Source organism: Scyliorhinus canicula, chromosome 11 (assembly GCF_902713615.1).
Source record: "Scyliorhinus canicula chromosome 11, sScyCan1.1, whole genome shotgun sequence".
NCBI classification, from domain to species: domain Eukaryota; kingdom Metazoa; phylum Chordata; class Chondrichthyes; order Carcharhiniformes; family Scyliorhinidae; genus Scyliorhinus; species Scyliorhinus canicula.
In genome coordinates this window covers 151,497,084-151,511,035 of record NC_052156.1, presented here as the reverse complement: position 1 = coordinate 151,511,035, position 13,952 = coordinate 151,497,084, and the positions used below count along the sequence as shown (strand labels likewise).

Sequence of the window (13,952 nt, the reverse complement as noted above, 5' to 3'; positions counted from 1 at the left end):
AATTGGAGAAAGCTGAATGAATTTGAACCAGAAAGGCAAAGCTCGGGCAGCAGTGTGGCACAGTAGTTAGCACTGTGACTGCGGCGCTGAGGACCTGGGTTCGAATCCCAGCCCTGGGTCACTGTCCATGTGGAGTTTGGTTATATTTCCATATTTTGGTGTATTTCCAAATTATTTGGAAATAATTTGGTTTCACCCCCACAACCCAAAAGATGTGCAGGATAGGTGGATTGGTCATGCTAAATGGCGCCTTAATTGGAAAAAGAATAAATAATTGGGTACGCCAAATTTATTTTAAAAGCCCAAACTCTTCCATCAATTCCATTAGGCTGCCAAATCGCCCCTCTAGGAACAAATCATCCACTCGCTCCAGTCCCTTCACTTCCCGCCCCCTGAATGCGGTATCTAATCTCGCCAGCTCGAACAGATGGTTGGCATAGATGGGAGCCAGCTTCGACACTGACCCCAGTTAAAAATGTTGTAGACATTGAGACAAAGTGGAAAAAAAAACACTAGATTTGACGAGTACTTTGTCAGTGAGCATGGGAGTAAAGCGGTCACTAATGCCCCCAGACCAGACCCCCCACACAAGCTCAATTCTATCTGCAGCCAACATGCCCCGGATCACTATGATCAATGCCCGGGTGGAACACCTGGTTCATCCAACCCTTCTGGTGCCTAAGCTGATCCCTCATCCAGGAGGTGGGTTTTCTGCAAAAGCACCACATTGGCCCTCAAGTTCTTCAGCTAAAAGAAAACTCTCGACCTTTTCACTGGGCCCCCCAGACTTCTAACGTTCCAAGAGACTAGTCTGGTCTGAGATTTTTTTGGGGGGGGCTCTCACATCCCCCCTCAAATCTGCCATTTCCACAGTTAGGAATTATCCCATCTTACTCCAAATTCCTAGACTCAAGGCCCATCCAAGATTTTTTAAAAATAAATTTAGAGTACCCAACTTTCTTTTTTTTCCCAATTAAGGGGCAACCCACCCGCCCTGCACATCCTAGGGTCATGGGGGCGAAACCCACGCAAACACGGGGAGAACGCGCAAACTCCACACAGGCAGCGACCCAGAGCTGGGATCAAACCCGGGACCTCGGCGCCGTGAGGCAGCAGTGCTAATCACTACGCCGCCGTGCCGACCCTGAGGGGTAGGCCCATCCAAGATTGCCACCAATCCCACCCATAAGGTGAGACAAAGAAAACCCCTGATCACCGTCGGTACTCTATCCCAACCCTCCTCCTCTTCCAACTGCCCCTCTTCGCCAGGCCCTCCCTCACCAAACAAAGACGCTAGGCTCATTGAAACCCATCTAAACAGGTCCAATAGGGCACAGTCCCTCCCCCCACTTAATTCCCATTCACTAGTCAAGACTTTTTAAAAAAAAATATCTTTTATTCAAATTTTCACAAGAAAACAATAACAGAAAATTCTAAGAACAAAAAAAAGAACCCCCCCCGCCGTAAATACAAAAGGGAAACAATAAATTAACGCCCGTCATTGGCAAAAAAGATATTCAACCCAAAACTTCTCCAATTTAATAAACCCCGCCATATAATTTATCCAGGCTTCCACGCTTGGGGGCCTCACATCCGTCCATTGAAGCAAGATCCTCCGCCGGGCTACTAGGGATGCAAAGGCCAGAACACCGGCCTCTTTCGCCTCTTGCACTCCCGGCTCCACTACAACCCGAAATATTGAGAGTCCCCAGCCTGGATTGACCCTGGATCCTACCATCCTCGATACCGTCCTTGCTACACCCTTCCAAAATTCCCCCAGTGCTGGGCATGCCCAGAACATGTGGACATGGTTTGCTAGGCTCCCTGAGCATCTAATACACCTGTCCTCGGTCCCAAAAATCCGGCTCATCCTTGTCCCGGTCATATGAGCCCTATGCAGTACCTTAAATTCTATGAGGCTAAGCCTCGCACACGAAGAGGAGGAGTTCACCCTTTCTAGGGCATCCGCCTCAATCTCCTCACCCAGCTCCTCCTCCCATTTATCTTTCAGCTCCTGCACCGAGGCCTCGTCTACCTCCTGCATCACCTGGTACACTTCCGAGATCCTCCCCTCTCTAACCCATACCCCCGAGAGCACCCTGTCCCGGACCCCACGCGGCGGCAGCAGGGGGAACCCCGCCACCTGACAAACGCCCTTACTTGCATGTACCTAAAGGTGTTCCCCGGGGGGAGCCTAAACTTCCCTTCCAGCTCACCCAGGCTCGCAAACTTCCCGTCTATGAACAGGTCCCCCAGCCTCCTGACACCTGCCCTGCGCCAACTCAGGAACCCGCCATCAATCCTTCCCGGAACAAACCAGTGCTTTCCCTGTATCGGGGACCCCACCTCCCCCCTGTGCCGCCTCCATTGCCCCCAAATCTTGAGGGTAGCTGCCACCACCGGGCTCGTGGTATACCTCGTCGGAGGGAGTGGCAGCGGCGCCGTTGCAAGCGCTTCCAGGCTTGTACCCACACACGATGCCATCTCCAGCCTCTTCCATGCCTCCCCCTCCATTACCCACTTACGCACCATCGCTGCGTTGGCAGCCCAATAATACCCACAGAGGTTGGGCAACGCCAGCCCCCCTATCCCTGCCCCGCTCCGAGAACACCCGTCTCACCCTTGGGGTCCCGTGTGCCCACACAAACCCCGTAATGCTCCTGTTAACCCGCCTGAAAAAGGCCTTCGGGATAAGGATGGGGAGGCACTGGAACAGAAACCTCGGGAGCACCGTCATCTTGACTGACTGCACCCTACCCGCCAAAGACAGCGGCAGCATGTCCCACCTCTTAAACTCCTCCTCCATTTGCTCCACCAGCCTTGAGGTTTAGCTTATGCAAGGCCCCCCAGCTCCTGGCCACCTGAACCCCCAAGTACCTGAAGCTCCTATCTGCCCTTTTCAGTGGGAGCCTCCCAATCCCCCCCTCCTGGTCCCCCGGGTGTACCACAAACAGCTCGCCTTTCGCAAAGTTAAACTTATACCCTGAGAAATCCCCAAATTCCCAGAGAATCCCCATCACCACCGGCATTCTCCCCACCGGGTCCGCCACATACAACAATAGGTCATCCACATAGAGCGACACTCGGTGCTCCTCCCCACCCCAGACCAGCCCCCTCCAATCCCCCGGCGCCATAGCCAGGGGTTCAATTGCCAGCGCAAAAAGTAGAGGGGGGATAGGGGACACCCCTGCCTCGTCCCTCGGTATAGTCGAAAATACTCCGACCTCCTCCTATTCGTGGCTACACTCGCCATTGGGGCCTCATACAACAGCCTCACCCAACTGACAAACCCCTCCCCAAACCTGAACCTTTCCAGCACCTCCCACAAGTACCCCCCACTCGACCCTATCAAAGGCCTTCTCCGCATCTAGCGCCACCACTATCTCCGCCTCCCCTTCCACCGCCGGCATCATAATAATGTTCAAGAGCCTCCGTATATTAGTGTTCAGCTGCCTCCCCTTCACAAACCCCGTTTGATCCTCGTGGATAACCTGCAGCACACAATCTTCTATCCTCCACTAGTCAAGACTTAACTGCTAGAGGTAGCCCCCACAAGGACCCACGCATAAAGAACAAGGAAGAAAAGAGAAGCTTCTCCGTCCCCCTCCGCTGCAAAGGAATAACCCCAAAATCAAAGCCCTTGCAATTCTCAACATCCTACCAATGGACATTTATTATCCATATTGCTGCCTTAACCATTACCCCTAACTACACTGGATCCCCCAAACAACACATACACTGGACACTTCCCGCCGGACACTTCTCGCCCTCTCCAATACAGAACAAGAAACCCTACAACCAGAAATATTTATAGAATACTGAAACATTCCCAAGAAAATCCTTCCCCATCAGACCCATTAAAGTCCCATTCAAAACCTTTCAATTAAGTCCAATTCCTTGACAAAAGCCTCCACCTCCTCCGATGTATTGAAAAAATATTTTGAGTTGTACGTAACTCTCAACTTAACCAGGTACACCATTCCAAAACGTTCTCCTCTCTTATAGTGCCGACTTCACTCTATTAAAAGGCTGCATGCCTCTTCATTAGCTCTGCTCCAACATCCTGGCAAATCCGGATGTTGCTCCCTTCCCATCTCACCTCCCGGTTCTCTGACCCATTTCGGACCCGCTCCTTTTTCTGGAAGCTATGAAAATGAACCATCACCCCCTGCGGTGGCTCATTCGTACCCAAGGCCTCTGCCAGAATGGGCCCTAGCCAGCTCAGGAGGGACACCTGCTCATCTCCCTGCAGCTTCGCAAACATTTGGAAAAATACTCGGTTGGCCTTGGGCCCTCCACTCCCTCATGATGCTGAGGTTCTTTTTCCTCAACCTGTTCTCCAGGTCCTCGACCGTTGTCCTCACTCATGTTTCTCTCCTCCACCAGCAGCATCTCAAGTTTCCAATGAGGCAATTTGGTTGCTGTGCCGCAACAAGATCCCCTTGCAAGATCCCTTCCTTGCCATTCAAAATGTTTCTCAAATTCAGGTGCCATTACTGCAGTCAGCATTTCCACTTATCTGGTTCTAAATACAGTGGTCAATATGGTCGCCTTCCTTAATCCTGATATCTTTCGATACCGCCACAAGGTTCAAACCCAAATACTGATCAAAGAACCAATGCACCAGTTAGTTAGTTCAAAGTTAATACTATTTATTTACACACACAGTAATATCTATTCATGCACAAAATACCATAAACTAAACTATCTCTCACGCGAACGCCTATACTTAACTTCGGGTGCCCACTCAGTCAGAGGAACAATGGCCGTCGTTCGGATCTGAGGCTGTTGGGTACGAAGGTGTAACAGGACAACAGCTAATGTCGTCTGTCTGGTGGCGAGCGCTGACTAAAATGTATCCACAAGCGTCCAGCAAAGGCTGTGGGGTGCTCGGTCTTCTTTTGCCTACACTTGTTTAAGCCTTCTACGGAGTCTCCTTTGTTATAGCCGATCGCATCTAGGGTCGATGTGTGCATTTCTTGAAGTGTGCCTCCTCCTACATTATGTAGGTCGGGAAGGGCTGCTACAACTGAAGGGTCGAGGCTCAAAACTGTGAGCTTCACTTGCTCCTTCTCATCCAGGCCATACATGGTAATCTGCTGTTTTACTCTTGCAAAGAACTGGTGGGGGTCCGATATGGGTAGGAACGGTGTAATCTTCTCACATGCGTCCCTTAATTGAGTGACGGTTAATGGGGTCGTGTACAGGAAATCTGGGTCTCCGTCTGTTATGGTCCTGTGCTGTGTGGTTACAGGGTTCATAGGGGTGTGTTCTGCCTGTGCAGTCGGGGGTTGGGGTGCTTTTCGTTTCTGGGTTTTTTCCTGTGTACATGTGCCATGTACATATCTGTGGGCAGTCTCATTTAACTCCTGCCAGTCAGAGCCATTTTCTTGGTCTAACTGGGGTCCAAACGTGCTCTGGAACCCATTCTGGACAGAAAGCAGGGATTGCAGTTCTGCAATTTGCTTCCGGCACTTTGCGTGATCTACCAAGTTCTGCCTTTGTTCCGTCGTGGAAGTGTGGAGTGCTCGTAGGGCTGCTTTTAAGTCGTTACACTGTTTCTGCAACTGCTCAACTTGTTGTTCTGTTTCCTGTTTTACCAAGACCATGCGTTGCGTGTCTTGGTAGGCTTTGTCATATTAGGACTGAAAACTACTCAAACAGGCGAGACAAGATTGGTGTGCCCGCTTGGCATCAGCCACCTCTTTGTCCCTAACCGCTAACTGCCCTCTCAGTTCCCTGTTTTCTCTCTCATATTCGTTCACATCTCCTTCACTATTCCTGTCTCTCTCCTCAATCTCTCTACGGAACGTCCTCACGACCTCCTCTGTGCCTCGCAATTGTGCCAAGCAGGACACGATTGCCATCGGCTTGTGAGCTTTCCCCAAGCTCTTCTTGTGAATCTCTGACAGGTTCTCCCACTAAGTATGCCCTATACTTCCGGGACCTGTTTCATCATTCGCGCAGAATTCGCTCCAAAAGGAGCCATCCTTTCCTTTTGAGGTACTTTCTGATTTCATCTTCCCATACGGGACACTGTCCTACTCTACTGGTCGCTGCGACCTCGAATTCCTGGGGGTTCATAAGGCATTCCATTGCCATTGTCTACTGAATTTGGAACAGGGGGTGATAAAGTGGTGATGTAGACACGGGTACAGATTACGCTAATTTCCGGCCTACAAAACCCCCGACAGTTTTACGCAACAAAATCTCTCAGGTTTACCTTATATCCCTGTTAGTACACATGCAAGAAACACACTTCCGAATCTTGATGGTTTAATCAGTATTGGTCTTACACATGTGGTTTTTCTTTTTCCAATTGGATTCCAATTCAAATTTGGGTTCTCTCGGAGTGACTAGGCCACTTCTAGGTAGAGTCCCACCCAGAGACGCCAGTAAATGTTGCTCTGTTTATCTGCTTCTATATACAGCGGTCAATATATTTGCCTTCCTTAATCCTAATTATGTTTGCTCTAGAGTCGCCAGGTATCTTTCGATACCGCCACAAGGTTCAAACCCGAATACTGATCAAAGAGCCAATGCACCAGTTAGTTAGTTCAAAGTCAATACTATTTGTTTACGCACACAGTAATATGTACTCTTGCACAAAATACCATAAACTAAACTATCTCGAACGCTAACACCTATACTTAACTTCGGGTGCGCACTCAGTCAGAGGAACAATGGCCGTTGTTCGGATCTGAGACTGTTGTATACGAAGAGGTAACATGAGAACAGCCAAGGTCGTCCATCTGATGGCGAGCGTTGACCTTGGACTTACTTGCTTCTGGTGCAGCTGGTGGACGGGTCTCTCCGCTTCGAGAGCCGAGTCCAAGAGAGTGATTCTCTCTCAGGAGCTTCTTTTTATACCCGAAGGGGCTTCGCGCGCTTTTGGGCGGGCCTTGAACTTGGCCCCGATTAATTGGGCCGTATCTAGATCACTCGTATTGATCTTGACCAATAAAGGGATGGGTGCCCTGATGGCTGGGCGTGTCTCAGGTGGCCGTTGGCCTTACTTTGTTTGCCTCTTTCTGGGGCCGGGATGTCTGCTATAGTATTGGCTACTTGAGTGTCATTCCTTTGTTCCCAGAGATGGGCCATCAATATGCTAATTGCCTTACAGTTTCAGTCTCGGCTGGGGGCTGAGGTGTTGGGCGGGGTTACTGGGTATGGGGATAGGGCGGAGGTATTGACCTTGGGTAGGGTGCTCTTTCCAAGAGCCGGTGCAGACTCGATGGGCCGAATGGCCTCCTTCTGCACTGTAAATTCTATGAATATCACACAGCAGTTTTGAGAGAAATATTGAAGGTCTGCTAACAGTTCATCAATCTGTACAGGCACAGATACTATTTGGAGGCCTAGTGTTGGGAGGCAAAACCTAAATACACGTGTCGCTCTCAGGATTTCTTTAAAATAGATGTTGAGATTTCTGCTTTCAAAAGAGCAAGGCAGTCTGCGAGTCTGGAGTGCTTCCCATTAATGTTGGACACTTATTTTATACTGGTTACAGTGGATAAAAATAGTCACTTTGTATTTTAAATTTAATCAAAGCAGAAACAATGTCTGACACAAAATCATCAGAATATTAAATTATAAATGCATATGAATTATAAATTAACTACAAAAATATAATCAATGACCCATATCAATGCTATGGTAAATAAAATGTTGCCAGTATCCGTATGACAGACAGAAGAGAATTATTGCACATGTCCAAATCAGAGCAGAACACAAGTCTTATAACACTGTCAAAGATTCTAAATAAACACATATTGCCATTTCACCAAATTAAGGCAATACATAAATAACAGCATATTATATTGAACTGAAGGTATTTGATACTGTTTTAAGGACCTACACAACAGAATCCTGTACGAGAGGACGGCATTAAGAAAGTAATGTCACAGCCCCCGAAGCAGAAAGCTCTCTCTCTCTCTCTAGAGAGAGAGAGAGAGAGAGAGAGAGCTCTACATCTATTGCGGCACCATGCTCCGAATGATGTGTCCCACCTAAACCACAAGAAAATCTGCCTGCTACTTCATGAATCAAGAGTTTCCCTACAGGCAGAACAGGAAGGTCGCCACCTACGCTGTAATGTCACAATGTATTATAGTCAGAGCAGCATGTGGCTAAGATTGCAAAAGTAGCACTAAAATTTGGCACACGAACATAAGAATGTGAGAAATAGGAGGGGTAGATATTATACCCTCCCGAGTATGTTCTGCCTTCAATATTATGGCTGTTTGATGTTGGCCTCTACTCCATCTTTATACTTATTCTCCTTAACCCTCGATTCCCCTGTAGTTCAAAATGTTTTGAATATATTCAATGTCTCTGCCCCCATTGTCTGGAGTATAGAATTCCAAAGATTCACATTCCTCAACTCTTTCTTAAAACGGGTGATCTCTTAGCTTGAACTGTACCCCCTAGTTCAAGATTCCCCCCATGAGGGGAAACTCCTCTCAGCGCCTACTCTGTAAAACCTCCTCAGAATCTTATATGTTCAATAATATGGGACGAAACGGTGGCGTACTGGTTAGCACTGCTGCTTCTCGGTGGCGAGGACCCGGGTTCGATCCTGGCCCCGGGTCACTGTCCATGTGGAGTTTGCACATTCACCCCGTGTCTGCATGGATCTCACCCCCACAACCCAAAGATGTACAGGCTAGGTGGACTGGCCAGGCTAAATTGCCCCTTAATTGGAAAAAATAATTGGGTATTCTTATAAATTTAATTTTTTTTTAAATGTTTCAATAAGATCACCTCACGTTCTTCTCAACTCCATCACCTCACGTTCTTCTCAACTCCATCACCTCATGTTCTCTCAATTCCAATCAGTACAAGCCTAATCCACTCAACCGTTTATCCTACATCCAATCAATTTCTCATTGATTCAATCAATCGATTGAACCTTTTCTGAACTGCCTCCAATGCAAGTTTATTCCTCCTTAAATAAGGAGATCAAAACTAATGCAGGATCTAAGTAATACTCGAGTTTTAGCAACAACTCCCTATTTCTATACGTCATCGCTCTAATTTAAATAAATATCAGGATAACCAGACCAACAATGTACTGAAACTTGTTCATAAACACAACTCCCAGGCTATATATTCTGAACATGCTATTGATTGAAGTAGAACTCAGCCCCAGGATTCCTGATCCAGGTACAAAACGCATTAGCATGTGCTATCTTGCCCACAAAGAAAGCTTTTGATATATGCTAAGTCAGCAAAAAAGTTTGCTTAAGTTGTCAGATCAGACATTCTTTCATTGGTTGACCCTTGTGACCTTTTTAAACAGGTTCAACTCCAATTGTAGTCTTGGTATTCTCCTGAAATGACCACCAGGCAGCTACACCCTTTATCTAGCATATCTCCAAGACAGACACAACCCTCCTGTTCATGCCCCGATATCTTGCATGCCTTTGGGCTTGCACATAGCAAGAATCTCAAACATTGGTTAATGTATTGATGCGACATGTGAAAATAAGTTTTAGTGACTCCGAAAGCTTAAATATTGCAAACAATCCCATTTTAAAAACTCAAAAGACAATAATACCAGTTGTTTTTACTTAAATTAATGATCAGCTTAGTGACTGAAAATATAATTTGGAAACGGATTTAAAGCTGCCATTGCTGTTCAGAAAGAACATACGTTCTTTGAATTTCAGCTTAATTCAGACAAAGTGCTTATTCCAGTTATTACCACGAGGCATTTTTCACATCACACCTAACATTGCCTTTTCACATAGAAAATCTGGCTATTCACACAGAAAATCTGTTATTCAGCAGAGAGGATAATAAACCGGGGCATGATGAATTTATACAATAAGTTAACTTTAGGAACAATGTTATGATTTCAGATTTAGCTTTCATGATTGCTCTTATTCCAAAACTTCATGCCAATGCTGTGAAGCAATAAAATTACATATTACTCCTTGAAATAAACTTTTTAATCCAGGTTACTTTCAATGGAAGAAAATCCTATGACAAGAAGTGTTTGTAACTGATTGATATGTATCCAACAAATACTGTTATCCAAAGGAGTTTTGAAGCACATATTTTATATCGTTTCACACAGTCACGCAGCTTGTACTCCATGCTCCATCGCAAAACTTTCTTAATTCACATCAGCACACTGAACACAAAGGTAAACTGAATTTCCATTTAGTAGCGTTACTTTCCCATCCCACATCTTTGACCAGCTGCTACCATTAGTTCATTCCCACGCCAGGACTTTCATAGCACTAAGGAATAAAACATTTTTGAATTCAGAACAAAACAGGATCAATTGGATTACAGAGCACTCAAACAAGCTATTGGGGGCAGGCTTCTGCTCCTTAAATAAAAGCAATCTGACAGCGAGCAAGCTATGAAATCAAGTACAGTGCCAGCTCATTCAGCCCAATCACTTCCAAGAACAAATTGTGATTAGCTTGGGATGAAGAGTGACCAATTAAGAGTATGAACAAAAATGCTTGCAATACCCAAGGAGGCCTGGCCAACCACACCCACATGTTCTGGTCTTGCCCCAGACTTGCGGGATACTGGACAGCTGTCTTTGAGGCAATGTCCAAAGTGGTGGGGACGAGGGTGGAGCCATGCCCGAAAGTGGCGGTCTTTGTGGTATCAGACCAGCCAGATCTATTCCTGGGGAGGAGGGCAGACGCCCTTGCCTTTGCCTCCCTGATCGCCCGCCGTAGAATCCTGTTCGGCTGGCGGTCAGCAGCACCACCCAAAGCTGCACACTGGCTGTCCGACCTCTCAGAATCTCTCCAAATGGAGAAAATCAAATTCGCCATCTGAGGGTCAGACGGCGGCTTCCAAAGAATGTGGGAGCCATTCACCCAATTGTTCCGGGACCAGTTTGTGGCCAACGAACAAGCCGAAGAATAGCCAGGTAGCCAAGAATCAGGGGAAAGTAGCCAAGGTGGGGGAGGGAGGGATAGACTGGGGGGTAGCAGCTAAACATAAAAGAAAAGAAAGGCAAACCACAGGGGGGGGGGGGGGGGGAACAATAGAGGAGAACCAGTGAGGTGGGGGGAGGCAAGGGAATGACAGTCGGAATGAGGGCACGGGAAACAATAACAAACTTGGCATCTACAGGAGCAGAGAACAAGGAAAATCCGTGCAAAAGACGGGACGAACGGCTGAAGCGGAGGTGATCGCGTGACGACAACGAAAACCATCCAGGAGATGTAAGCGACAACACCAACACCAGATCCATTTGCGTATTGCCCTCTGTAATTGTTCTGTATTTGTTTCCCCGATGCCCAAATATATATGTACCCCCCCCCAAACAGATGCCTACTTATGTGCCAAAACAATACTGCCAATTGTACAGAGCGGCTGTTGTTGAGCTAACACATAATACCCTACCAGTTATTTTGTTCTAATTTTTTTGTTTTTGTTTTTTGTGCGTTCCCTTCTCTTCTATGTGTGTATATATATTATATATATATATATATGTATTCTATTTTGTGTACATAACAGTAAATATACTTTATTCAAAAACCCAACAAAAAACATTTATGTAAAAATGCTTGTAATACTTTCCTTGGACAGACAGTTGATCATTAGGTGAGGGCTAACATTTGATCTTGTAAAGTTAGAGTACCCAATTAATTTTTTCCAATTAAGGGGCAATTTAGCGTGGCCAATCCACCTACCCTGCACATCTTAGGGTTGTGGGGACGAAGCCCACGCAAACACGGGGAGAATGTGCAAACTCCACATGGGCAGTGACCCAGAGCCAGGATCAAACCTGGGACCTTGGCGCCGTGAGGCAGCAATGCTACCCACTGTGCCACCTTGCTGCCCAAGTGAGGGCTAAAATAATCAAATAAAACAAAACTACAAATTTGACATCTGCTGCATTTTTGTAGGAGACCATTCAATCCATTTGAAAGACCCATCCAATTTACTGCACTTCCTCAATTGACCCCCAGCCCTGCACATTATCCTCATCAAATATACATCCAATTCCATTTTGAAAACTTTTAGTCAAATCTGTTTCCATCATCCTTTCAAATGGTGGAATTCAGATTTTGTACCAACACATTGTGAAAAGTCTCACTACCCAAACCCCTGGTCTTTGTCAATTATAAAATCTATGTACTCCGATTATCCTTCTGTCCAATGGCTTAGCTGCTTAAGTAGCCAGTGAGGCCAGAGTTCTGTGGTGTCACTGAACCGGATGAAAATGAAGAGTAGTGTTCCATGTGGAGGATGAAATTGTTTCTGCTCTCAAGCTTTCACACACCAAAGATGACAGAGGTCACCAGACTATGGCAAGCCTGTGGCCACATTGCACAATGGCACATTTCCAAACAAGTGGGACGAATAACTAAAGGGAATCCCGCCCTCACGTGTGGGGAGGCTAGAAATGTTAGGGCCTCAGTTTATAAGCCAAGGATTTGAAATGCCATAGCATTCAAAGGCTATGGACAGTGCTGGAAAATGAGATTCGAATAGATCGGCCGGCACAGACACGATAGGCCGAAGATCCTCTTTGTGCTGTAAAAACAGTATGATTCTATGCAACAATGAACTCAAGAGGATGCGCATTTTCCTTTTCCACAGGAAGGGGGCTAGTAGGTATGATGGGCAGAATGGCTGCTTCCTCCTGCATTGGATCATTCTGGGGGAGGGAGGCGGATTGATACGTGTGATGTCACCGCCACGCGTCGCCCCCTCCAAACCCCGCCCTCTTTGGCGCGCGGGGGCCCCAGCACTTGTCCAATTCAACCAGAGCCGGCGGTTAACCTTCCGCCACGGAGGCAAGAAAGAGCCTTATCGACAACACTCAGCCCCCGTGTCCCCGACAATACATATTCGCCGCCATCCCCCTCCCTTTCCAATTACTGTAAATATCGAAGCGCAAAGCTGGAAAGATCACTGAATGAGGTAGGTGGCTCAGGGAGGGTTTGCCAAACAGGCTCAGTTCCTCTCACCTTCTTCACGGTACGCGGTGCTTCCATGACGGTGCCGTCCGCGTTGAAAGTGTCCCCGTTCTGCGCGGCCTCGATGCTTTTCATCGCCGACTTGGAGTCCTTCGGGGTGGCGTTGAGCGGAGGCAGCTGATGCCGTTTGATTTCCTCCGCTGAGCTCATCGCCGTGGGCTCCCCGTCTTTTGTCTGAACGCTATTGCCCTCAGCATTCACCTTATCCAAGGCCACTACGGCCTCCTTCAGTTCCACCTCGGCCATCTTTGCTGTGACCACCTGGAGCGACATTTATTTATTTTGCTTCCCCACGCGCCTTCTCGCCCTCGCCAACTGCAACCACTGCTTTCAAACTCCAGCTTTGCCTATGTCTCCACACACTCGCCGCACCAGCAGACCTGACTCTGCGCATGCCCCGCCCTCTACACTCTTGACGGCCTTGTAGTTCCTCTCCGCCGCCAGTGCCGCTGACTCCGCGGCTGAAGCGGGGGCAGGGGCACTACATGTCCCACAATACACCTCACCGATAGGCTCCCCGCGTCGCAAAGACTCGGATGCTGTAGTTCTTTTCCATCAGAATCGTGACAAAAAGAAGAGGGAGTGAAACTACACATCCCAGCATTCCCTTTGGTGGCCTATGTGCGCATGCGTGTAGTATCACTTGTTCTCGGATGGGAATTGTAATCTGATGTCTCCCCGCCCCTCCTGCAGAGGGGAAGGCAGGCTATGGTCATCTGGGACTGTGGCGACTTTACTTACTTTATTTTTCTTTCTCAATTTGGAGTACCGAATTCATTTTTTCCAATTAAAGGGCAATTCAGCATGGCGAATCCACCTACCCTGCTCATCTTTGGATTGTGGGGGCTCAACCCACACAAACACCTGGGGGGAACGACGTGCAAACGCCACATGGACAGTGACTCAGAACCAAGATCGAACTTGGGACCTCGGTGCTGTGAGGGAGCAATGTTAAACACTGTGCCATCATGCTGCCCTTACTTTACTTAC

At 47.5% G+C, this 13,952-nt stretch overlaps 1 protein-coding gene across 10 annotated transcripts in view; it reads right to left on the bottom strand.

The window, feature by feature from the left end:
* Positions 1-13,358, bottom strand: part of LOC119973509 (putative adenosylhomocysteinase 3) — a 120,786-nt gene extending 107,428 nt beyond the window's left edge. For 5 of the 10 annotated variants that reach the window (XM_038811750.1, XM_038811754.1, XM_038811756.1 and 2 more), the window contains exon 1: positions 12,954-13,357. In XM_038811750.1, the coding sequence (XP_038667678.1) occupies positions 12,954-13,235 (282 nt within the window). In that variant the 5' untranslated portion in view covers positions 13,236-13,357. Of the gene's footprint in view, positions 1-12,953 lie in introns of all 10 variants that reach the window. The other 5 variants (XM_038811751.1, XM_038811758.1, XM_038811759.1 and 2 more) reach the window with 3 other exon arrangements.
* Positions 13,359-13,952: the final 594 nt, after the last annotated feature.